We start from the raw sequence: 24,658 nt of genomic DNA on the forward strand, positions 1-24,658 counted from the left end.
CCACCATGCTCCACTTCCTGCATCGTACTAGAGCTTCCTGCTGTGTTCTGGGGGGAGGGGTGCTGTGAGCATGGCCACTTAAGTTTGATTGCTCTTGATTTCCCAGGATAAAGTGTCTCTCAACTGGAGCTTGGGTGTGATGACACACATGTGTAGCTCAGGTGTGATGACACACATGCGTAGCTCAGGTGTGATGACACACATGCGTAGCTCAGGAGGCTGAGGCAAGAGTTAAATTCACGGTTAGCATGGGCTGCATAGCGAGAGGCAGAACAAAACAGATGTGGGTAGAGATGATATAGGAATTGTGGACTGAGTTGATTTCTTAAAATATTCATCTAAAGGGCACGTAGGCAAGATGAATTTAGTAAAAAAAAATCGGCTAAAATATTCAGCCATTATAATTTCATCTAATGTTTATTGGAATTCATATGCATATCACCAGCCAGCTGCATGACCTTTATGGCATGTACTCAGCTCACTATAGGATTTTCCATCAGAGAAATGATGGCATCATGGGAGTAAATAAACACCCCTAGGTGGAAAACAGACAATTTTAAGTCAATAAATGCTAATGCTTTGCCAATGTTACAACATTATTATTACTCGTGCTATTAGTGTTTTCAGTCCAATCTGCTCTAAATACTTCCCTTTTCAGCTTTCAGGTATAGCATAACATAAATGGAATGGTACATCAGGTTAACTTCTGTAGCTTAAACTGAGTTTTATGGCTAATAACGGCTCCCAGACACTGTGCTGGTATTAGACACGTGATGTCAAGGTCCCCATGTCACAATACTTTCTGTGCATTCTCTGGAGAGGGCAAAGAAACACTGCCCTAGTCCCTGTGTGAACTGGTGGCAGGCCCAGAATTTGCTAGTTTATGACAGGGGACAGGGGTTGTACAGGCGGAATGGGGAGAGAGAGCACGGAATGAAGACCTGTTGGCTTTGTGGAGAGCCTTAACGCCTCCCGGCAGTCTATGCTTCTGAACACTCCCGTGCTATTTCACTCCTCTTCCAACATCAGCTGCGGATGTGGCTCTTGAAGAACGTGATAGTTTTGCTATGTTTACTCCAATACTGACCCCACCCCCATCCCTTCAGCCCAGTGAGTCACACACAAACCAAAGCCCACATGTGATATCTAAGGGAAAGCAGGCGGTAGAAGTTTCTTTCTGTTCCCCAGACTGACATGTGTCCTCTGTGGACAGCTAAGGGTCAAGCAAGCGGGAGTGAATATTCAGAAGTATGTCCCCGGACTCCTAACCCCAAAGTTCCGAATAGATGAGTATTTCTCCATCATCCACCCTCAAGTCACCTTCAACATCTCCAGTATCCGCAAGTTCATTAACAGTCAATTTGTCTTGAAGACGCGTAGAGAACTGACGCCCAAAGCTTGGAAGAACCAGCCGACACTCCAGCTCCGGGGTAAGAGGCCATGCCTTTGTCTTCTGCCTGTCAGACCAGTGAGATTGGGAGGATGGCTTTTCCACTTTCCCCAAACCAGGAAAGGGACTACATTGAGAACAATGGGCTTCCTTCCTGCCCCCCAATATGTATACTTGACATGATCAGAAAATGACATTCTACATCTTAAATCTTTTCTGGTTCAGACATGTATATACTGTGTAATAAGTGTATACATCCATATAAGCATACTATATGTATTCCAACACTATGTGATATGGTTATACTGTATACTAAACTATGCAGCTATAATTATAAATTCTATAGCTATAAAATTCTGCTTTTACAATAAAAAAGTACGCTCTTTGTTACATGAGAGACAATATTATATTAATTTAATGTCTATTCATTCAAAAGCAACAAACTCACTGGACCTACTTACTGGTAGGGGACACATTTGGTTTTGTCTGAATTATGATAGAAGCTTTTCTATATTTTAATTTACTCTACAGGTGATTCATATTAAGAATGTTCATAGTTTGTACACACACCATCACACTCACCTCCAGAGCACTTTAAACATCTGAAAAAATTCAAACTCTATGCCTATTAATCAATCGCCCCCTGTTCCTTTTGCTTCCCCTCTGGCACCCCACTTTCTACCTTCATCTTAGCAGAGTCTTATAGGACATGTTCCTCTGTGACTGGCTCATTTCCCTCTTTTTTGGCTGAACAATGATCCATTGCTTAGTTGCCTCTGCCCACTCATCTGTTGATAGACTCGCCTTACTTCCTTAGGCTACTGTGACTATCTGTGACAGTAGGTACCCAAATATCTATCTTCCTGAGTCCTGTATTTCAGTTCTTTTGAGCATTTACAGAGGCGGACTTGCTAGATTAAGTAGTAAATAGAATTCTTTATTGAAAATATTTTTCTTACAGTGTATTTTGATCATGGTTTTTTTCCTTCCCCAGTTCCTCCCACATCCTCCTTGCCTCATACACACCCAACTTTATGTTCTCGCTCCTCAAAATACATAAACAAAAAAAGGAAAAAAACACCCCAAATGCACACAAGACACACACACACACACACACACACACACACACACACACACACACTTCCCAGAAACCAAAATAAGAAAGTGAAAAACCAATAAGACAAATAAACAAACAAACAAACACAAAAAAGAGACAAAAAGTGTACAAAAATAGCATTGAGTTTGTTTGTGTTGGCCAGTTACTCCCAGACTTGGATCCTGAAATGTGATTGAGCTACCCAGTGAAACTCCGTTGGAGAAAACCAATGTTTTCTTTGTCAGTGGGTATCAATTATAGATAGCTTTTTGGTTAGGGATAGGAGATATGTCCACATCCCCCTATCAGCACTGGGTCCCCATTTGGCTTGAACCTGTGCAGGTCCTATGCATGCTGTCACAGTCTCTGAGTGTTCATATGTGCATCAGTCCTGTGGTGTCTGAAAGACACTGTTTCCTTGGAGTCATCTATCCCCTTTGTCTCTTAGAATATTTCTGCCTCATCTTCTTTATCTCCCCTGAGCCTTGAAGAGAAAGATTTAATGAAAACATGAGTTATCCAAAGTCTCTTACTCCTTGCACTCTGTCCATTTCTGCATCAGTTTCCCACCTGCTACAAGAAGAAGCTTCTCTTGATGTGGGTTGAATGAAGCACTGATTTATGGGTATAGCACTATGTTGTTAGAAGTAATTTTATTGTCATGTTTCTTTAGCTAAATAATAATATTAGATTTCCCCTGTGTTCCGTGGCATATCTAGTCTCAGGTTCTTGGCCAACTTAGCAGTGTCAGATGTGTGTTCCATCTCAGGGAGTGGGCCTTAAATCTAATCACAAAATAGTTGGTTGCTCCCATAACATTTGTGCCACTATTACACAAAAATGTACATCTTGAAGACATATTATTGTTGACGGTCACAGGGTTCATAGCTGGGAGATATTGATAGTTGCCTTACTCCTCTGGTAGCATGAAGAGCAGCCTCTAGTATCATGAAAGCTAGTCAGTAGGGGTGAGGCATCGGCTTGATGTCTCCATGTTTGATGACACATGTGTTCTTGTCCACCACAGTTTCTTCCATCAGGTTGTGGAGAATAATCAATAGCCTTGGCAATACATCTCAACAAAATCTAATCTTGGCACTGGAGGTTTTACTTGGTGTCATAAAATGTCTAGTTGGGGCATTATAGCAACTAATATTTGGTGACTCTATTTGGATTCCTTTTATGTACATACATAATTCAGAAAACTACTGAATTATAGATGAAGATTTTCATATGACTTTTTAAATGTCCTTTAGTGTTAATTGTCCCTCCTCACATTCCTTCCTTTGCCACTCTTTTCCATCCCTCTACCTATTTAATTTTCTTATTCTAGTTTCTCCTTCTCTAGTTCCATCCATTTTCTCGCAATTTTCATTTTTTCTTAACAACTGAATAATAGTGTATTGTGTAAATGTACCACAGTTTCATTATCCATTCATCAATTGATGGACATCTAGGCTGTTTCCAGTTCCTGGATATTAAGACTAGAACGGCAATGAACATGAATAAGCATGTAGCTTTGTAGTGGACTGTAGGGTCCCTTGATTATATGCCCAAGAGTGATAGAGCTGGATCTTGAGGTAGATAAATTATCAGTTTCCTGCAGAACTGACATATTGATTTCCATAGTTACTGTACCAGTTTGCACTCCCAATAGCAATGAGTGAGTGATCCCCTTTTTACCACCCTGGTAGCTAAGAATGTTGAATGTTTCTTTAGGTATTTCTCGGTCATTTGTGTTTCATCTTTTGAGAACTCTCTGCTTAGTTCTGTACTCCATTTTAAGTTGGGTTATTTGTTTTTATTTTATATATAAACTCTCTACCAGATATATAGTGATATTTTCCTGTTGTATAGGATGCTGCTTTGCCCAAATTATATTGTCCTTTGACATACATATGGTTTTCAGCCTTGTGGGGTCCCATTTATTGTTTGCCTTGGTGACTGAGGTATTGATGTACTATTCAGAAAGTTCTTTCTTTGGCCAATGAGTTCAAGCCTACTCACCACTGTTTCATTTATTAGATTCAGGGTTACTTGTTTTATGTTGAGGTCCTTGAGCCATTTGGAGATGAGCTTTATGCAAGGTGATAGATATAAATCTGCTTTCATTTTTCTGTATACACCATCTAGTTTGACAAGCACCATTTATTTGTTGAAGATGTCTTTTTTCTATTTGTTTATTTATTTATTTATTTATTTTGTTTCTTTGCTAAAAAAATCAGGTGCCTTTATGGGTCTTCAGTTTGATTCCGTTGATCAACATTTCTACGTTTATGCCAATACCACATTGTCTTTATTGCTATAGATCTACAGTGCAACTTGAAATCTGGGATGGTGAAGCTCCAGCAGTTATTCTATTATTCAGGATTGTTTTAGATATCCTGGATCTTTTTTGTGTGTTTCCATATAAAGTTGAGAGCTGTTTTTACAATTTCTGTGAAGAATTGTATTGCAGTTTTGATGTGGGTTGCATTGAATCTGTAAATTACTTCTGATATGATTGATAGCCACTTTAACAATATTAGTCCTACCAATCCATTAGTATGGAAATCTTTCCATCTTCTGGCGCCTTCTTCAATCTCTTTCTTCAATGTCTTAAAGTTTTTATGATGCAACTCTTTCACTTGCTTGGTTAGAGTTATTCCAATATACATTTAGAGGCTACTGTGAAAGAGAGCACTCCCTTGATTTCTTTCTCAGTCAGTCATTTGTAGATAGGAAGGATACTGAATTTTGTGTGACCTTTCCTGGCAGAATATTTAGTTTTTTTTTAATGTATAAAATCATATCATTAACAAATAAAGATACTTTGACTTCTTTTTTCCTATTTGTGTCCCCTTGATCTCCTTCAGCCTTATTGCTCTAGCTAAAAATTCAAGTACTATATTGAATAGGTATAGTAAGAGTGGACAACCTTGACTTGTTCCTGATGTTAGTGGAAATGCTTTGAGAGTCTCTCCATTTAGATCAGTGTTGGCTGTAGGTTTGCTGTAAGCTTCCTTTATTATTTGGCCCCCCTGCATGCCTAGTCTTTCCAGGACTTTGTATCATGAAGGGATGCTGTATTTTGCCAAAGACCTTTTTGGCAGTGAACCAGATTATCCTGTGGGTTTTGCCATTCAGTCTATTAAGTAGTGAGTCACGTTTATTGGTGTATGCATGTTGAACCATCCCTGCATCTCTGAGATGAAGCCAACTTGATCATGGTGGATAATCTTTTCTGGTTTATGGGCTTGGTTTGCAAGTGTTTTGTTAAGAAATTTTGCTTCTATATTCTTCTGGTCCATAATTTATGTTGTTTCTTTGTATGGATTTTGTCGTCAGGAAATAGTGACTCTGCAGAAAAGAATTTTCAAATGTTTCTTCAGTTTCTACTTTGTGGAATAATTTTAGGGGTATTGGAATTCATTCTTCTTTGGTGATCTGATGGAATTCTACAATGAACCCATCCAGCCCTGAACTTTTTGGAGAGGTAGGCAGGGAGACTTGTAATTGCTGCTTTTGTTTCACTAGGGGCTATGAGTCTGTTTAAATTGCTTATTTGATCTTGTTTTGAGTTTGGTTGGTCATATGTATTAAAAAAGTCCATCCATTTCTAGGCTTTCTAGTTTGGTGGAATACAGTTTGTAAAGTATGTCTTTATGAGTCTCTGAGTTTCTTCAGTGTCTATTGTAACCTGTCTTTTTAAATCTAATGTTATTACTTTGGATTGTCTTTCTCTGTCTGTTAGTTAATTTGGCTATCAATCTTGTTTTTCTCAAAGAACCAACTCTTTATTTCATTCTTTGTATTTTTTTTATTTGTTTCTATTCCATTGATTTCATCTCTGTATTTGATTTTTTTTTTGCATCTACTCTGTCTGTTATTTCTTTTTATTGTTCTAGAGCTTTCGGATGTGCCTCTAAGTTGGTAATATGAGAGATCTCCAATTTTTGGAGGTAGGCACCTAGTTCTATGAACTTGTAGGCAGAAATTGTAAAACTTTGGGCGATATAAAGGAATGGAGACAGGCTGAAAGAGGCAGTGGAAAGAGCTAGAGGGACAAGGTCTGTGCCAAAAGATGGAGCCTCAGGGAGTGGAGGTAATGTGGGAAGAGGAACTCCTGCAGGCAGGCTGCAACAGAATAAAGAATAAGTCTAAAATTGATGATTTTAAATTGAGGAGCTTTAACATTTTTTAAAGTTGCTAGAATCTTTTACATTTCTAGTGCTCAGGAACAAGTGTCCTAATTTTTCCACATCCTCGTGAATACTTCTTACATTCTATATGTTCAAAAATAACAGCCATCCTAATGACTGGGAAGTGGTCTCTTGGGTTTGTGTTTTTGATTTATTTGTATTTTTCTAATCATTAGCGACTAAGTATTTTCTCTTCCTTCTTTCCTCCCTTCCTCCCTTCTTTACTTTCTTTCTTTCTTCCTTTCTGAGATAAATTCTCTAAACGTACGATGATCCTCTGGCCTCTTCCTTTCAAGTGATTTCAGGAACGTGGCAAAACCCATTGTTTTCATTCTGTTGCTCCTAGTCTATTTGTGTATTTGGTAAAATATTTATTTAAGTCCTTTGTTAATGTTTCACTGTGTGTATGAGAGGTGGTTCCTTGTGTATTCCAGTTAATAACTCCGTGTTAGACAGATGGTTTATATATATGTTCTTTATTTCTATGGGTTGCCCTCGCTCTATTGTTTGTGGGTTTTTGATGTACAGAAGTTTTAAGTTTTATTGTAGTCTAATTCACCTATATTTCTCTTTTTAGCTGTGTTTTTGGTGTCACAGCCACTAAATTGTTGCATAACCAAAGCCATTTCCCTCTATTTTCTTCTAAGTATTTCACACTTTTACACTTGTGCTTAGGTCTTTAATCCAGTGTGAGGACATTATTTTTTTTTACCTGCTGCAAGAAGCACACACCGTAGACTAATGACCAATCTGCATGTATGTTAAACATATAAATTTGAGCTGAGGAGAAAAAAGCATAGGAAAAGATGTTCTGAAAGCTGGGTTAATCATAATGTGCAGTGATAAGAGACATAGCTAGCCAGATGAAAACCAGAACTCTGTCATGCAGTTAGAAACAGAAGCAGCAATTACAAGTCTCCCTGCCTTCCTCTCCAAAAAGTTCAGAGAGAGAGAGAGAGAGAAAGAGAGAGAGAGAGAGAGAGAGAGAGAGAGAAAGAGAGAGAGAGAGAAAGAGAGAGAGAGAGAGAGAGAGAGAGAGAGAGAGAGAGAGAGAGAGACTGAGACTGAACTCAAACAAAATTTTAGAGAAAGCAACATTTAAGAAAGTAAGAAAGAGGGAGGGGTGGACACAGACTAAAGAAAAACTGTTTTTGTTTTTGTTTTAAAGTAGGGAAAACCCAGAGAGAAATCAGTGGCGGAAAGCCTCAGGAAGCAAGATTTCCAGAGGGAAGGCTAGTCTCACACCTATGACAGTAGAAGAACAGAGCAGAGAGAAGACTTAGCCGCTGCGGTTGCCACCTCAAGCTCAGACGCGCCCTCACGGGGAGAGCTGCTGTGCAGAGGGCCGCAGATGAGTGAGTGGAGCCCGGACTGTAGATGACGCCACGGCAGGTCGCTAGGAAGGAGGGAGCAGGCTGTGCGGTGGCTGGAGGGCATGTGATATTACGGGTGATGCTTGCCTCCCCGTTCCATCTTGGAGACTTTCTCTATTGTCCTCTCTGTGACGGACAGGCCAGATGATCTGGATGGAGTCTCTGCAGTGCATGATCTTCCTGTGTTCGCCAAAGCTCTGCAGCCTCCAAGAGCTGGAAGAGAGCAAGATGCATCTTTCCGACATCGCTCCCCACGACACCACCAGGGATCTCATCCTCCTCAACCAGCAGAGGCTGGCAGAGATGGAGCTGTCCCGCCAGCTGGAGAGGAAGAAGGAGGAGCTGCGCGTCCTCTCCAAGCACCTGGCCCTCGAGAAGAAGAAGACAGAGACCTTGCTGTATGCCATGCTGCCTGAACACGTGGCCAACCAGCTCAAGGAGGGCAAGAAGGTGGCTGCAGGTGTGGTTGGCGCCCTTCCTTTTACAGTGACCCTGGAGTGCGGGGAGGGTTGTGCTCATGGTGTGGACTTTGAACTTAGGCAGATCTGGGCTGGATTCCTGGCTTTATCGTCTAGAAGTGGCATCATCTTGGGCTAAGTGGCTAACATGCATCTCCTCCATTTTCCTTCTCTAGATTGAAGGTAATAAAAATAATAGGAGTGGAGGGTAGATTGCGTCCAAGGCAGGGCATGGACCAGGAGGCTCCAGGGATGTAGAAATGATTCTGGGTTCTTATAGAAAAAGAAAGTGTATGTTTTACTTTGTAGACAGTAAGGATTCGTGTGTGTGTGTGTGTGTGTGTGTGTGTGTGTGTGTGTGTGTGTGTGTGTGTGTGATGTATAGGCATATGTGGGTATTGGTGCATGTGCCTGCACAAACATGGAAGTCAGACATGGCTGTTTATTCCTCTCTGTCTTATTCCATTGAGATGAAGCCTCTCACTGGCACTAGAGCTACACTGGAGAGCAACAAGCCTCAGAACTCCTCCTGTGTCTACCCCTCACCGCATTCAGGCTTTTTGACAGCTGTACATGGCTTTTTTAAAATGTGGGTATTGGGGATTTGAACTCAGGCCCTCATGTTCACACAGTAAACAGTCTTACCCTCTGAGCCATCTCTCTCCTCCCAAACTCATTTTCCTTAGAGCGAAAGTGGCCCAACTAGTCTGACGTATGCCAGTTTTGACTGTGATGTGGTGAAGAAGAGGAAAACAGGCTGGGGGCTGTAGCAGCTGCTGATCAGGGTCCGTGCTGAGACACGATGAGGGGAAACCAGCAAGATTGTGTCGGGAAGGCCACTAGTGAGGACTCTGAGGTTGCCAGTATAGAAACACATGATGATTTATCTCAAGTCAGAGTAGAGGATTGGAGATAAGGCTCAGTCTAAGAGCACTTGCTCTGTAAACATAAGTACCTGAATTCAAATCTCCATTACCCCCATAAACACAAAAGAAATGGAAAGAAAACTGAGCCGTATAGTGAAAGAAACTGAATTCAAATCCTGAGCATCCACATAGAAAGCTGAATGTGGCTATGTGCACCTATAAGCCCAGCAGCGGGGTTGGCGGAGGAAAAGTAGAGGCCGTAGATGCAAGAGCCCACTGGCCGGCCAGCCCAGCTGAGAAGGTGAGCTTCTGGTTCAGTAAGAGACTTGGCTTCAAGGCAGTAAGTTAGGGAGCAGTAGAGAAAGATACCCAACTCCTTCTGGCCTGTGGACACATGCACCTGAACTTTTATGTATTTGCAACACACACACACACACACACACACACACACACACACACACACACACACACAAGAAAGATGATCAGGCCTGAAGCAATGGCAGTCAGGCCAGTTTAGAAGTGTCGGGCATGAGATATCTGCGGGACTTAATGAAACAAGAACAGTAAGTGGTTAGGAGTTGTAGGCAGAACTAAAGGGAAAGTTCTAGAATAGAGCTGTGTAGGTCTGGAATCCATTGAACTGTGGGTGGCAGCTAATCACAGGCTCTATGAAAGACGTAAGCTCATCTGGTTAGCTTTTGTGAAGTCCACACAAGCTAGAGTCACCTGGGGATGGTTGGGGATGTGGGGAGACTCTGGGAAGAGATGAAGGAGAGAAAACCATGATCAGAATGTAGTGTATGAAAAAAACCTGATATTCTATTTTAAAAATATTCATAAGGTATGATAAAATAAAAAATGAAACAAGATGAGAAGGCTGAGAAATGTGGAAACAAGAATGGTAGAGCCACGGGAAGGGAGATTAATGCCAGAGGGGTAAACCATGCAGAAGGCACCCGCTCGCTATGTTCCAGACTTCAGCAGTCCCCTCAGTACATATTTACCGAGAATCTGCCAACGCCAAGCCCTCCTCTGCATGCTAGCACACATCACACCTCAGTACAAATAGTCCCGCATCCTATTTCTCACTGAGATGAGAAATACGCACCAGGCAAACAGACAGCATCTGTACAGGCCCCGGGGCAGGAGGCACTCCTCATGCTGGGGTAGTCCCCAAGAAAGACTGCGTGGCTGGATAAGAGCAACCCAGAAGGAGTTGTTGAGACATAAGATCAGATGGCATCTGTAGGGTATGCCGAGGATAAAAAGTGAGGACGAACTTAGCAGGACCACTGTCTGACGGGTAGAAGTTGCTATAGTTGGAGTCCGTGGTAGAAGAGGGAAAGAAATAGACTGTGGCAGCCATGCCACTGTACCAAGACAGACTCCTCCAGATCCCATGCATGCATCCGTACAGCTCAGGTTCTGCTTTGGACCAGAGCAGGGGGACCCTTGCTAGGGGCTGTTCTCTCAACCCGCAGCACTTGTCACTCCCCAGTGGGAGCGTTTGCTTCCTCCTACGCCTGCCTCTATCACTATCCCGGGAGTTCCCTACGGCCTGGAGTTCCGTCTGCTTATTTCACGTTGTACGATTCTTGTGGAATGATGCGTGTCTCATGGCAGGGCCTCAGCGTATGTGCTCATATCTGCTGACTAGATGAGGAGTCGTGAATGGCACCCAGCTCCTTCCCACCGCGGCCCAGGCAGGCTTGGTCTTCCAAAGGCACCGAATTCAGAATTCATAGAATAATTATTATTCTGTATCCTTGGCTACCACTGATGTCACTTCTGTTGCAGGAGAATTTGAAACATGTACCATCCTCTTCAGTGACGTGGTGACATTCACCAACATCTGTGCGGCCTGTGAACCTATCCAAATAGTGAACATGCTGAACTCCATGTACTCCAAATTTGACAGGTTAACCAATGTCCATGAGGTCTACAAAGTAAGTGGTGTGTGTGTGTGTGTGTGTGTGTGTGTGTGTGTGTGTGTGTGTGTGTGTGTGTTCTTGTGTGGCTTGCTCCTGGAATCAGGCCAGAGAGGAAGAACTTAAGTTTGTCTGTTTTCCTGTGTCTGCACCAGTCTGAAAAGGACAGCTACATGGGGGCTGAGAAGTGTTTTAGGAATCTTTTATAATACTCATGCTGAGATGGCACTTTGGTACCTGTGAGCAGTAAACACCATTTTCCTAGGCATACGTCTCCCTGCTCAGCAGAGAGTTTCAGCCACACAGTTTATTATCTAATAGAGAACATCATATAAGTACCCAGGAACTTCATCTTCTTTGGGATTCATTTGCACAAAAAGCTGAGAGGAGGCTGGGGGCATGGCTCAGAGGTAAGGGGCTTGCCTAGCTATGTGAGGTCCTGGGTTCCATCCCTGACTCTAAAAGAAAAGCAAAACGGAAATCAGAAAGACTTCTTAGCTGTCTTACATTCCTTTCCCTATGTTCCTTCTTGTCTCTCATTTCCCCAGCAAAGAATCAATAGCTTAAAAAGATATAATTGGCAACGTATGGGAAATGACAGGCATACGTGGGTGTTTGGTTATGACCGAGGGGAATTCATGGAGCTTTTTTCCTCCCCTGGCAGGTGGAAACGATAGGCGATGCTTACATGGTGGTAGGCGGTGTACCAGTGCCTGTTGAAAGCCATGCCCAAAGAGTTGCTAATTTTGCTTTGGGGATGAGAATTTCTGCAGAAGAAGTGATGAACCCTGTCACCGGAGAACCCATCCAGGTAGGGAGCAAAAGAACACTCCACCTAAGACAAACTATCACACACAAAAGTAAAGTTCCAGTCTGCCCAGGTTAGGTTTGGGGTCTGCTACAGAGTTCGCATGGCATCGGTTATCCAAAGTACCTTCTTCTCTTACTTAGGCTCCTAAGCAGAAATGCTACCAAGGCTCAGCTTCCCCGGGCTCCAGAGGAGGCTGTCGGCTCTTGAGGTTCTCCTGTGCCTCATGCTGAGCACGTCTCATTTGTTACTTCTGCCTTTTTTGCTCAAGCATCATAGCAGGTGGCCTGGCTTTACTAAGCTGCCAAAGACTCCTGCTTGGGAAAGTGCTTGTCCAGCATGCCCCTGGCATCTCAGAGCTCAGCCAAGGTGTGTACCATCACCAATAAAAACGGGAGAAATGGAGAATCAGCCTTGTATGATTTGATGTAGTTTGTTTTGGTAAAAAATTAAACATGCATTTATTTTATGACACAAGATGGTACCCACAGTTTTACAAAGATGAGAGTGGATGAATGAATGAATGGATCATGGTGCATGCTTCCTATTGGACAATAAAAATAGTGACTATGGATATAAGGATGCTATGAAGGAACCTGAAAACAATATGTTGTATAAATGAAACCAGATATAAAACAGCATATACTAACGGATTTCATTCATGTGATGATCTGGAAAGGCAAATTACTCTTTGATAAAACAAGTAAGAAGTCGGTGATTTCTTACTGGATGGAAGGTGGGGCTGTGGGACTATTCCTGAAAGACATGAACAAATACTGATCTCATGTGGGGTACCAGCAACAGACCAAAGGAGCAACTGAGCCTAAGCAAGATTACTGGAGTGACACACAGGAGCTTCAAACACAGCTGTGACAATATGGGGCCCATCCCAGCATTAGTGACAGCTCATGGAGGCTGCCTCCTTGGACCCTGACCCTGTCACAGTCCTCGGGCAGCTCCCTTCCCCACAGCCACTGCTGCTTTGACAACCTTTGGGTTCCCCATTCTCAGGTGGCACACTAGCTTTCTGAGACTTACAGGCCTCTCCTCTCCCTCAGAAAGGAACACTTGAATTCTCCATGCACCAGGAGCAGGGAAGCTGGCTAGAAAAGAGCACAAGAAAGCCGGGTGCGGTGGCACATGCCTTTAATCCCAGCACTCAGGAGGCAGAGGCAGGTGGATCGCTGTGAGTTCGAGGCCAGCCTGGTCTACAAAGCAAGCCCAGGATAGCCAAGACTACTACACAGAGAAACCCTGTCTCGAAAAACAAAACAAAAAAACAAAACAAACAAACAAACAAAAAACAAAAAAGAAGAAGAAGAAGAAAGAAAGAAAAAAAGAAAAGAAAAGAAAAGAGCACAAGATCACTTTTCGGAGTGACGGACTGTTCTATATTTCATTCCAGATGGTGGTCCCAGTGACAGGTGCACTTGTCAAACCTCTTGGACTAGCCACTGTAATATGTGTATTTTCATCTTATGTAAACCATGCCTTCACAGGAAATGCAAGGAGAGTCGGTGTTCTCTTTTCAGTGGCGTTCTCTCTGTGCAGATCAGAGTGGGGATCCACACCGGACCCGTCTTAGCAGGCGTTGTGGGAGACAAGATGCCTCGGTACTGCTTGTTTGGCGACACTGTAAACACAGCCTCGAGGATGGAGAGCCACGGGCTTCCCAACAAAGTGCACCTGAGCCCCACCGCCTACAGGTTGGCCATCCGTTTGCCGTGCCTTCATTGCCACGTGCTCCCCAGGGCCATCCTACTGCCTAGACACACGGGGGAGGACAGGAAGGAAGATGGAGTTTCCTCTCCCGTGCTGCAGGAAGTACTGTGGCCCTTCTGCCGTAGCTTGTTTTTACTCGTGTAAACCCCAGGTCAAATCCAATCTGTTGATTGTTTTTAGAAATAGTTTTATTGTGACAAAACAGTGGGATTTTGGGGACATGACCTGAATTGAGGAGTGAACTTGTGTGTGTGTGTGTGTGTGTGTGTGTGTGTGTGTGTGTGTGTGTGTGTGTGTTACCCCAAACAGAAGCTAGAATTTAGCAGTGAGGTCTCTGTGACACAAGATATATGCCTTTTATTTACATATTGCCTATAGATGATGTCTCTCTGAGTAGAAGAAAGAGTCAGGCAATCATGACCAAGATTGTGGCTCACAGCTCTCACAGGAAAAAATCTTATCAGCTTGGTTTAGTTAAAGGAAGAAAGAGAATTTGTAGTTGTTTTTTAAGTGGAACAAATAAATATAAACCCGTGCATAAAAAAATGGCACAGTTTCCTGAGCAGTTAGGAGAGGCCACATTTAGATTTCAGTTACTACCGGTTAACCCCTTTGCTGTTGAAGAGCTCCGCAAAGAAAAGCCACTGATTTTATTTACATGAAGCACAGTTTTGTAAAAAATTCCCAGTGGGTTTTTTTTTTATGTTGGCTTGTTGTTGTTGTTAATTTTCTTTTTCTGTAAAGAGAGCAAGAGAAAGAAGCATGACATTGGGCGGTGAGGAGGATTTTGTAGGAGGTGGGGGAGGGGCAACCTTGATTGGAATATATTGTGTGAAAATTTTATTCTCAATAAAAAAGAGCAAAAAAAAATCCAAAATAAAAAATAAAAAATAAAAAATAAAAAGAGCAAAGGAAAGAAATCTAAGATTGAGTCTTAAAAACAACAACAACAACAACAACAACTGATAACAGCTTGCCTCAGCTCTGAGAAGGCCAGGAAGAACTGGGCGAGGGTCACACTCCTTCTCGAACCATTCCAACCTACTCTCCCACCAGCATCATTAGAGAATGGGATATGGGAGGCTTGGAGGGGTCAGTATCCAGAAAAGAAGGCTTTACGGAGACGCCTGAGCTGAATCTTGAACAAGGACTTAGACAAAACTAGGGTGCTGGGCAGTAAAACCCAAGTAGTAGGGTAGAAACAGGTGTGTGAGTCCCCTGTGGCCACTTGCAGCCTTTGGCACTCTGCTCAGAACGCTGGTCCTTCGTGCATCGGGTCCCTCACCCTGATGTCCCCACAGGCTCTAGGTGGCACCTCAGCTTGTCTCTGTGCTCTGGGTCCAGGACTCGTCTGTGATCTTTGATGTTTGTCACATTTGGTTTTCTCCATATAGAGCCCTGGAAAACAAGGGGTTTGAAATTGTCGAGAGAGGTGAAATTGAAGTGAAGGGGAAAGGGAAAATGACCACATACTTTCTGATCCAAAACCTGAATGCCACCGAGGATGAAATCATGGGGCGACCTACAGCTCTTACCCATCGGGAGGGTAAGCAAATCCGGGAGGCTTGACCTAGGTGCTGGGTGCTTCACTCTCACTAGGCTCTTCTGAGGTGTCCAGTGTGGTCCTCGCATCAAGTAAGGCAGCAGCCCAGCTTCCAGATGCTGCTACCCTCCAGGCAATGGAAACCTGCAATAATCAGCTCAGTGGGCTTTCCCTGAACACTCTAACACTCTGGGGCCCCCATGGACTCATCCTCAAGGGTCTCACTTGCATCAGCTTCCATAGCACCTGACTGTCCAAGAGATGCACGTTCCCACAGGATCTCCTGCGCTGGGGAGTTATTCTGAGGGATTCCCTGAATCCTTCACCCTAGCGAGGCTCCTGAATGGGCTCTCATCATACACTAGAAACTTCCACCTTCCTCACCTTTTTCTTATTGTCAAAATTGGAAAGAGGGACAAAAATCACCACTCCTTAAGCTCCAAGAGTGACAAGACAGTGGGACTTTGGTAAATAGGCTGGTACTGAGTTGGACCAAGGAGCCACTGTTTTGCTTGTGGTACCCAAAACAGAATCCAGCAGTGAGGGTCTTAGTGCTGTGAAGCAGACCTGATCCACCACCCCCTTCCCCTACCCCTTCCCCTCCCCCCCCCCACACACTTGGGTCCTGTTCCTGCTGTCCTGATTAAGAGGAAACCCCATAGCAGGGACAACCTTGTCACCTTTGAAGAAGAAAGCAAGAGAAGGAAATGGGGTCACTCTGACACTCCCAGCTACAGGGCACCCCGAAGGAAAATCTGGCAACACAGGGGCCTCTTGTTTACATAGCTGATCTATGCAGGGTGACTGTTGTCACGTGACGCATGGCCCTGGACAAGGACACAGGAACTCCAGCTCCTCTCTTTGAATGTGCTGTGGTTCAGTGAAGAGATGGCGGTTGGCAGGGCTTTAAGACCGACTTTCACGGCGCTTTTGTTCTAGTTTCAGTGTGGCTCTCCCTTGGGAGGTGAGGTTGGCCTAGGCTATGTTTTCCAGATGGAGACAGTGAGATGGAAGGGTCTGATTTAAAAAACTACAACAAACCCTGGCTTAAGACACCAGGAAGAGCAGCTGCTAGAGGCTGGCCATGGCTAGCAGAGCCAAACCCCTACCCAGTTCTGAGCTGAGAAAGGGCAGCCCAGTGTGACAGAGAAGCAAACAGTGTCCCGTTTAGAAGACCTTACCCAAGAAGCAGGCTGGCGGGGGGATTGTGAAAAGAGGGGGAACGCTGGCTCAGTCTCAGGCCCTCAGTAGCATCTCTATGCAAATTAGAAAAGGGAGCTCCTTTGGAGGGTACAGCCAGTTGGTCACCAGGGATAACTCATAACAGAAGGAAAAGACACTCTTTCCTCTGGACAAAGACCAGCCTCTTCTCTGACCCCTTTGGTTAGGTAGCTCCATGCAGAGAAAGAACACATCTCTGTACCTCAAACGGGGTTCGTCTCCTCTTCTCACACACTGCCCCTGCCATCGTCCTTTCTTTCCTAGCGGTCTTGGATAAACCTGTCCAGTCATAAACCTTCTCTTAGGTTCTAGGCCAAGGTGTTTCTGCCTCTTGGGCTGCCCTCTGGTCCATGAAGTACAGTGCCAAGGCTTCCAACAGCAATGGAAAAGCTTGGGCTCTCAGGAGACATCCAGGAAGATTCTGTTTCCTAAGGGACCTGGTACCTGAAGGGACCCTGGGCATTTTCCCCTAGTGACCACTGCTGCATCCATACAGTGAGACGGGGTTTCTCAAAGGGACAGAGGAACACTGCTGTCTGACTACCACTCTTCCCCAGCCCATATCCTCCCTCACGTGTGCTCACGTGACACTCATGCTGTCGATCCACAAGATGTAAGGAGAGGGGTGGGTGAGCCTGAGGTGGCTCTAAGAGGCATGGAATCTAACCCTCCTGAGGTTCAGAGCTGGGAAAGAACCATGCAGAGTGGGAAGCGAGTAAAAACGCAAGAGAGATAGACTTGGCAGTGTCTCCTCCCTGCCCTCTGTGAGGGGGACAGCCTCACCAGATGCTAGAGACCCAAAGGATGCAGGAACGTTTGGGGGGCAGCTGTCTAGGGAGCTCTTCCCCCAAACAGCTCTCCTTCCCCAGCTCCCACAATGGGCACATCTGCACAGTCTTCAGAAGCAGAAGGGTATTGAGCATGCCGTGTCGCTTAGCCTTCCTGGCACGACATTTTACCGTTGGAGCTGCTGTCCTTCATCAGACAACCTGGAGGCCACACCCGAAGGGCCGCTGATGGTTAGAGATAGCTGAGAAAGTCCTCTCAGTTTCATGCATGGTGTCTTCCCTCGTGCTTTTTTGCAGAAGCAAACATTCCTGGAAACCAAGACAGGAAGCCCTGTGCTGTCCCGAAGTACATGGACAACCAGCAGCAGCAACCCCACAGAGATGAAGCACAGGGTGAGTATGGCTGCTGGGTACACTCAGGACACCCAGCTCAGCCCTGCAACTCCTTGTAAGACCAGTTGGTTAGCTAGGGTGTGTCTCACTGGGGTCAGTGGTGGAAAGAATTAGGAAAGGCCAGTCTAGGTGGAATTGGGGGTCCTAAAGGAAGATGGACTTTCTGCTTATTGTGTTCTGAGCGATCTTCGGTTTTGAGGCCCCCCACCCCCACCCAGATGCTCCTATTATTAATGACAGCTTTCTCCAGCTCCTACAAAGAAACACTCAAAATATTTTGATCTCTATGTACCCACTGTGCGACACCAGAACCCTCAGCAACATGCCTCCTTTTACTACAAAGTGCTGAGATCTTGATGCCCACTCCCTGCTGTGGTCATTTATATAGGACACCGTTACAAAGCACCCCTGTGAACTCTTGGCTCCAGTTAGCTCCCAAGGTAGGGGTAGAAGGGTGTTTTCAATTGGGGCTCACTCATCTTGTTTGGGGAGCCCTGCAGCTCTCCTATAAGCCAGTCTCAAGAAGGACACTGCTCGGTTTCAGGATATAGTTACAAAGGAGGGGTGAAGACCCAGGAGTGGGCTTGCACGGTGGCCACCACTGTCGCCCTCTAGAAAGCAGGTGATGAACATTGTCTTAGATACTTTTGTGTTGCTGTAATAAAGGCCCGTGACCAAGGCAATTCACAAAGGGAAGGGTTTCTTTGGGCTTATGACTGCAGCGAGCTAGAGTCCAAGACGACAGAACAGAGGCAGCAGGTGGCAGGGATGGCAGCTGGAGTAGCACCTGAGAGTTTACATCTTGAACTATAGAGAGAAATGGCACAGAACTTTTCTGCTTCAAAAGCCACCCTCCCACCTCGCACCCTCCACCTCCAACCCCTGCTGCGGTGACTCCAGCAAGGCCACACCTCCTCAGCCTCCCCAAACAGCGCCTCCAGCTGGAGACAAAGCATTCAAGTGTCGCGGGCTATAGGGGACATTGTCATCCAAGCCACACAGATCCCTATAGGATTAAGCTTTGGAGGCAGGTGAGGCCGCAGAATGAAGCTGCGATAGAAAACCGCAGCATGTGTGTTTCTCAAAGATTCATGTTTGCTGAGCCAATTTCTCAAGTGAGACGATCTATGGGAAGAGTTAGAGCAGCTTAACATTTAATAACCGCACCCCCCCCCCCACACACACACATGAAGAGTGCAGCAGTTGCCGTTTTTATCAGATAAGGTTTCTTGAGTGTCACATGAGTCCTCACCATTGGGTGTTCCACCAGGACCTAGAGATTCCCCTCCGGTTTGACCCCATAAGTCAAAGCTGAGGGATGATAAGTTTGTCAACTCCGGTGACAGGACACAGAGAAAAACTTGGGGTTCTGAGATTTAGAATCAAGGATGAGGGGGATTTGGGGTCCTGGGTTATGAGAAGCTACCGGGCTATCTATGGTGGCCACGGGACACTTGTCTCTCTTCTGTGTTCCCAGTCATCCTAGCTCTGCATGTTTGAGGTATTGTCAATCCTGTAAAGGGCAGGACTGTGCGGTCATCGGTGTACTCAACAAGTGTTTCTTGAGACACTCTTTGCACTCCAGGAATGGAGTGGCCAGGCCAGGTACTGTCCTGGGATCTGCTGCTGCTTGCCAACCAAGTGCACAAGGTCATCCCCTTCACATGGACTGTGTTTGTGTCAAGAGAACCAGACACAACACCCGGAGCAAAAAGTAAGACCATTTCAGAGAGGGATGAATTGCCAAGGAGAAAGCTGAGTAGTGCAGAAGGCCAAGGGAGCCTTCCTGGAGGGTCAGCACTGAGGCTGGAACTGGGGTGGGTGCAGGTTGCCGCCTGGTGCCGCACAGAGGCAGCACCGTGTACTAAGACAGTCACGGGGTTAGAGAGTCCAAGGGAGATCAGAAGGAAGCTGCTTTTTTCTGGAGAGCACTGGAAGAGGATGGGAGTGATAGGGCTAAGGGGAAAGAGAGAGATCAGAACTTCCAGACGCTTTGGCCTTGAGCCTCCTTATCCACAGCACAGGATGTACGAGCATGAAATACGGAGAAAGTCAAAGCATTGCTGAGGGAGCTTATGAACCTTTCAGAGGGAAGAGATCTCCCGTGTTGGAATGCTTAAGTGGACCACACGTTGCCCAGGAGAGCAGGCCTATAAAGCCTTCCAGGCCCCAGGAAGGTCAACCATTGAATTTCCAAGACTTCTGTTGCACAGAGCTCTTCCGTGGCAGACCAACCACCAGTGGGCGGGCAGGGCTGGGCATCTTGCTTAGAGGCAGGAGTCAGAGTTAGTCTCTGCTGTGTCCAGATTTTCTGCTTCATCTCATTTCATCTTCTCTGCACACAGGCCACCTCTACTTGGGGAAAATTAGAAGGGAGAAATCTAGCATCTGGTGGGTGACTTTGTGCTAGGGATCTTGCTTGCCTGACTTGACGCACCACACACAGGACACAGCAGTGGCTTTAGCCACTCCTGCAATAGAGGCAGAAAACTTGGAACTCAGAACGGCTCTGTGGTTTATATAAGGCCCACAACTAGCGCATGCGAGGAGCACACTTTGGTCCTTAGCATTGGCTGTCTTGGGCAGACCACATACATGAGAGTTGACTTTTAAGTCAAGACAATGGTACAGTTTTTTTTTTCCAGATGCTGGCCTGTTTCCATCTGAACCTTGGCTTTCCTGTGGCTCAGTCCTGTTCCCTCCTATTTCTCTGGGCCCTGTCTGAGATGATTTCTGATGACTAGGTGTGACTAGTAGGAATGGTTGTGACAGATCACATGAGTAAATAGCTCCACAAGAGTAGTGTACTTATCGTGGGTAAGTGATAAACCATTTTGGTGTGCGCCAGAGAACCCTAAAAGCAAGCACACAGCCATACAGGGCATGGACCCAAAGCCACCTAAACCCATAGCTTTTCACAACTTTCCCTGTGTCTTAGAGTTTTCTTTTGCTGTGAAAAGACACCATGACTACGGCAACCCCTTTAAGCTGGCAAGGCCTCACTTCCCCCAAACAATGACAGCTACTGTGAACCAAATACATGAGACTATGGGGGGGGGGCGGGTCTGTTCATTCAAACCACCGCGGGGAGCATTAGATTTGCAGGGAGGAGGAAAGATCAATCCTTATGCAGGTAGGAGGGCCTCACACAACACCAGGCACGTGTGGTGGGCCTGGATGATGCTCAGTCCATACAGCGAACCCAGGAAGCCTTGTAGAAAAAGAGATCCAGAGATGGCAGAAATGGGCAGAGAATCCACTCTGATCGCACGGGGCCATAAAGGGTTCTGGAAGTTGGAGCTGTACTTCCTCCACGACATGGGCTCCTTGTCCATGGAAGGAAGCTGGAAGCAAATCTAGAGTGATACCCTCTCTCCATGTCCTGGAGATGCCACTGTGTCCTTTGTGCCACCAACATCACTTCTCATTGGTAGAATTGCCCCTTTTCCCCCAAGCCCCCTCATTTCTGAAAACCACGATTTCTCTCTCTCTCTCTCTCTCTCTCTCTCTCTCTCTCTCTCTCTCTCTCTCTCTCTCTCTCTCTCTCTCTGCCACACTTTGACTTGATCAGCCTACTACCTATCCTTCTGCCAGAGCTGGTTAATGGCACACAGCTGAAGACTGGACCTGGGCAAATTAGAAAGCGCTCCTGGGGTTGAGCCAGCAGTATGCTGTGTTGCCAAATACCAGAGTGCACAAAGCTTCTCGTAAGGTCAGACGGAAGTGGGGCAAAGTCTTGCAGATGAAGGAGAAGCCTGGAGAGTCGGTGCCCCGGCTTGGCCTAAACTTTCTGCCCTGAAGGGTCAGTGCTGAAGCCGGGTGCTGTTTCCCGTGTTTCATTTTCTATCTAGGTAATAGGACAGACGTAGCAATGCAAGAAGGGGGGAAAGATGATTTTATTCACAAGTGTGATTTTATTCACAACTGTTGGAATCCCTGCTTGTGAACTCTCACCATACCCTGTAGCCCCCCAGAGCCCTGCCCACAGTAGCCAGCAGATTGGACCCAGCTGCTACTTCCCCGGTGAGGGTATGGCTCCTACAGCCTCTGTTTTCATCCAGGTGTGTCCAGTCTGTTTCCACGTGTTTCTTGTGCTTCTTTTTGTACTGGGCTGTGTGGCTTGTCTAACTAAAGATTACTTCTTTATTAATTTATACTTGAGAAGGGATACTTACTTTTTAAAATAGAAAGTGCAGATAAACCAAAAGAAGGAAATAAACTGCCCTATGGATTATCATACAGAGAGACTAATATTTTAAAACCTGGGGTGCAAATATGTTCAGAGTTGTGTGTAAAAAGGTATGTGTGTATATATGTTTTCCTTTACCAAAAAAATGGGAGGATCGCATATACACATGTATGTGTGTATGTATGTATTTTATATGGTTTTGTGTTTTCCTTTAGACTTTGAAATACATTTTATTTTATTTTTTATCTTGCTTTCATGTTTTGTGTTATGTGTATGGGTATTCTGCCTGCATGTATGTCTGGGCACCACATGTGTACAGTGCCTGTGGAAGCCATAACAGGATGTCAGATCCCCTGGGCCTAGAGTTGCAGACTGCTATGAGCTGCCACATGCATTCTGGGGATTGAACCCCATTTCTCTGGAAGAACAGCCAGTGTTCTTAACTGCTGAGCCACCTCTCCATGCCCTGAAATTATTTTTAAAATAAGTGTGGAGATGTTTTTAAAAGACAGTGTGCTTGACATGGTACCTTAGTTCCCACATGACTTATGCTGTTACACACCCAAGCTCACACTTATTTAGGGCCGTTATATATTACATTACATAGTATCAAATGGAAATCCCAGTGAGCTTATATAGCTGCATGTCTACAGTAGAGCCGCAGGACCTTGTCATTGTGAAAACCCCAAGGCTCCCGCTAAAATCTTCCGGAAGGATTAAGTTTAGTCACTTTAGGTTTCCTGTTTAGATTATGCCAGCTGTGTAGATATTAGTAATCTATCGAAGATAAATCTCATAAGCCAGGAAGTGTAATGAATCGGAATGTTACGCTGCAGGTGCTCATGTGTGTAGGTGTGCCCACCCACGCATGCACATACCCGTGTACGGAGGCCTAAGACCGATGTCAAGCGTCTTTACCATTCTATATCAAGGCACAATCTCTCACTAAATATGGAGCTAGGTGTTTCAGAGTCTAGATAGCCGCCTTGCTCAGAGATGCTCTGTCTCCACTTCCAGTGCCTGTGCGCTGGGATTACAGGTCAGCTGCCAACCCCACCGACCTTCATGGCTTCTATGTGGCTTCCACGGATTTGAACTATAATCCCCAGGAGTATCTCTGGAACAATGACTACTATAGAGAAGAAAGTGGAGATGACACGTGACCAAAATCAAAATGCTCAGGGTGGGCAGGCGGTGGGGCAGAGGCAGCCTCCAACGATGCCCAACCTCCTACAGCCACGGTACACAAATCCCACTCATTCCTCCCTTCCTGGCTCCCATCCCAGAAGCAGCCTTGTCCCTAAGCCTGGTCTCTGGCCTCCCACAGGTAGACAAATCGGCTGTTGGAGGTTTTCTCCATGTGGGACGTTATGTTAATCACTTGATATAGATCATCAGTTCAATTATTAGTTTCTCCCATTTTATGGCTGAGGACACCTGAGAACCAGAGAGTAAGTAACTCGGCAGTCACAGGCAAGCAGTGCCACACACACCCCAGTGCACGGCACCAGGCCTGAACCTCACCCCCTGTGGCCTTGCTGTTCGGAGCACATAGGCAGTTACATGCAGGCAAAGGCGTGTGAGTTGTGCAGCAGTAAAAACATGGTGATATGGTAGCACGCCATAGCAGAACAAAATTATAGAGAGGAGTGGGGGTTGTGGGTGTGTCATTGTAGCTGTGAAGACCTCAGCATAAAGAGTAGTCACACTATGTTCCCAGGGGCCAGCTGAAGGCTTTATTCACTGACTGTTCTGCCTTGTTTTAGCTGCTGATGAAACCACACCTGCTGGGAGCCCTGTGGCAGGGCTAGACTCCACGGATCCAGCCAATGGCCAGCCATCACCAGATCAGACCAAGACGACTGTCCTTGCTAGTGGCCCTGTGCCGTCTGCCTTCTGTGTTGTGTTGTAAACAAGAGAAAAAGACAAACCTACTGGCCCCTTTTCCTTTACTCCATGGCAGCAAAGAAAATTGATTTACAATAATTCAGAAGTTCAAAATGTCTTCAATTCCATAGCTCCCTCGGCACCTCTTTGAGAATAAAGGAATAGAAATGAAACACAATCCTGACATGTTTGGAAGATGCTTTACTGTCATGGCTCATGGGCAGCTTTCAATTGACCTGGGCCATGTTTGTTCTAGATGTTGACTTTGCCTGTGGGTCTCTTTCTGTTTGCTTGCGCTTGACTCCATAGCTTACCAACCCTTGCATCTGGTGTCCTAGGGTCCACTTTCACAGGGCACCTCGCCCTCGGTCTCCAGTGTGCCATTTAACTGGTAGTAGGAGGAGATGAGAAGAAGAATTAAAGAGACCCAGGCCTTGCAGTTAATAAGTTACCCCCCACAAGACAGCTGGTTTGTGGAAGGCACCGAGCCAGCAGGGTGAAAGGAAGCCATTTTCCTTCCTGGCCCTGAGCATTCTGGGAAGCAACAGAACAGAAGCTACATTTCCAGAGAGATCTTTTTCTTAAAAGTAAAATGAAGGGGAAAATGTAAAAATGGCCAAAGGGCAGATTTGGGAAAGTATAGAAAGAAGGCCAAGTTCTGCCTAACACTCAGGTCTTGGACATGGCCCCACCACTGCTTTAAATTTTAGAGACTGAACTGACTTCTGTGGAGTGTGGGGGCTGTTCTTGGAGCCTCTCTCACCTGTATGTAGGCCCTTGGGACACAAGGTGAGTGAGGGCAGACACACATCCCT

General features: G+C 45.4%; 1 protein-coding gene across 1 annotated transcript in view; it reads left to right on the plus strand.

The window, feature by feature from the left end:
• LOC311589623 (guanylate cyclase soluble subunit beta-2-like) overlaps positions 1-23,991 on the plus strand; it is a gene marked incomplete at its 5' end in the record, with an annotated part of 31,142 nt that extends 7,151 nt beyond the window's left edge. Inside the window, 8 exons of the mRNA XM_084768148.1 lie at positions 1,214-1,430; positions 8,180-8,500; positions 11,162-11,310; positions 11,957-12,103; positions 13,652-13,806; positions 15,217-15,368; positions 17,672-17,767; positions 23,723-23,991. Coding sequence (XP_084624274.1) covers positions 1,214-1,430; positions 8,180-8,500; positions 11,162-11,310; positions 11,957-12,103; positions 13,652-13,806; positions 15,217-15,368; positions 17,672-17,767; positions 23,723-23,868 — 1,383 coding nt within the window. The 3' untranslated portion in view covers positions 23,869-23,991. The remainder of the gene's footprint in view (positions 1-1,213; positions 1,431-8,179; positions 8,501-11,161; positions 11,311-11,956; positions 12,104-13,651; positions 13,807-15,216; positions 15,369-17,671; positions 17,768-23,722) is intronic.
• Between the last annotated feature and the right edge of the window lie 667 nt (positions 23,992-24,658).

Source organism: Acomys minous (genome assembly GCF_964271855.1).
Source record: "Acomys minous genome assembly, chromosome: 18".
NCBI classification, from domain to species: domain Eukaryota; kingdom Metazoa; phylum Chordata; class Mammalia; order Rodentia; family Muridae; genus Acomys; species Acomys minous.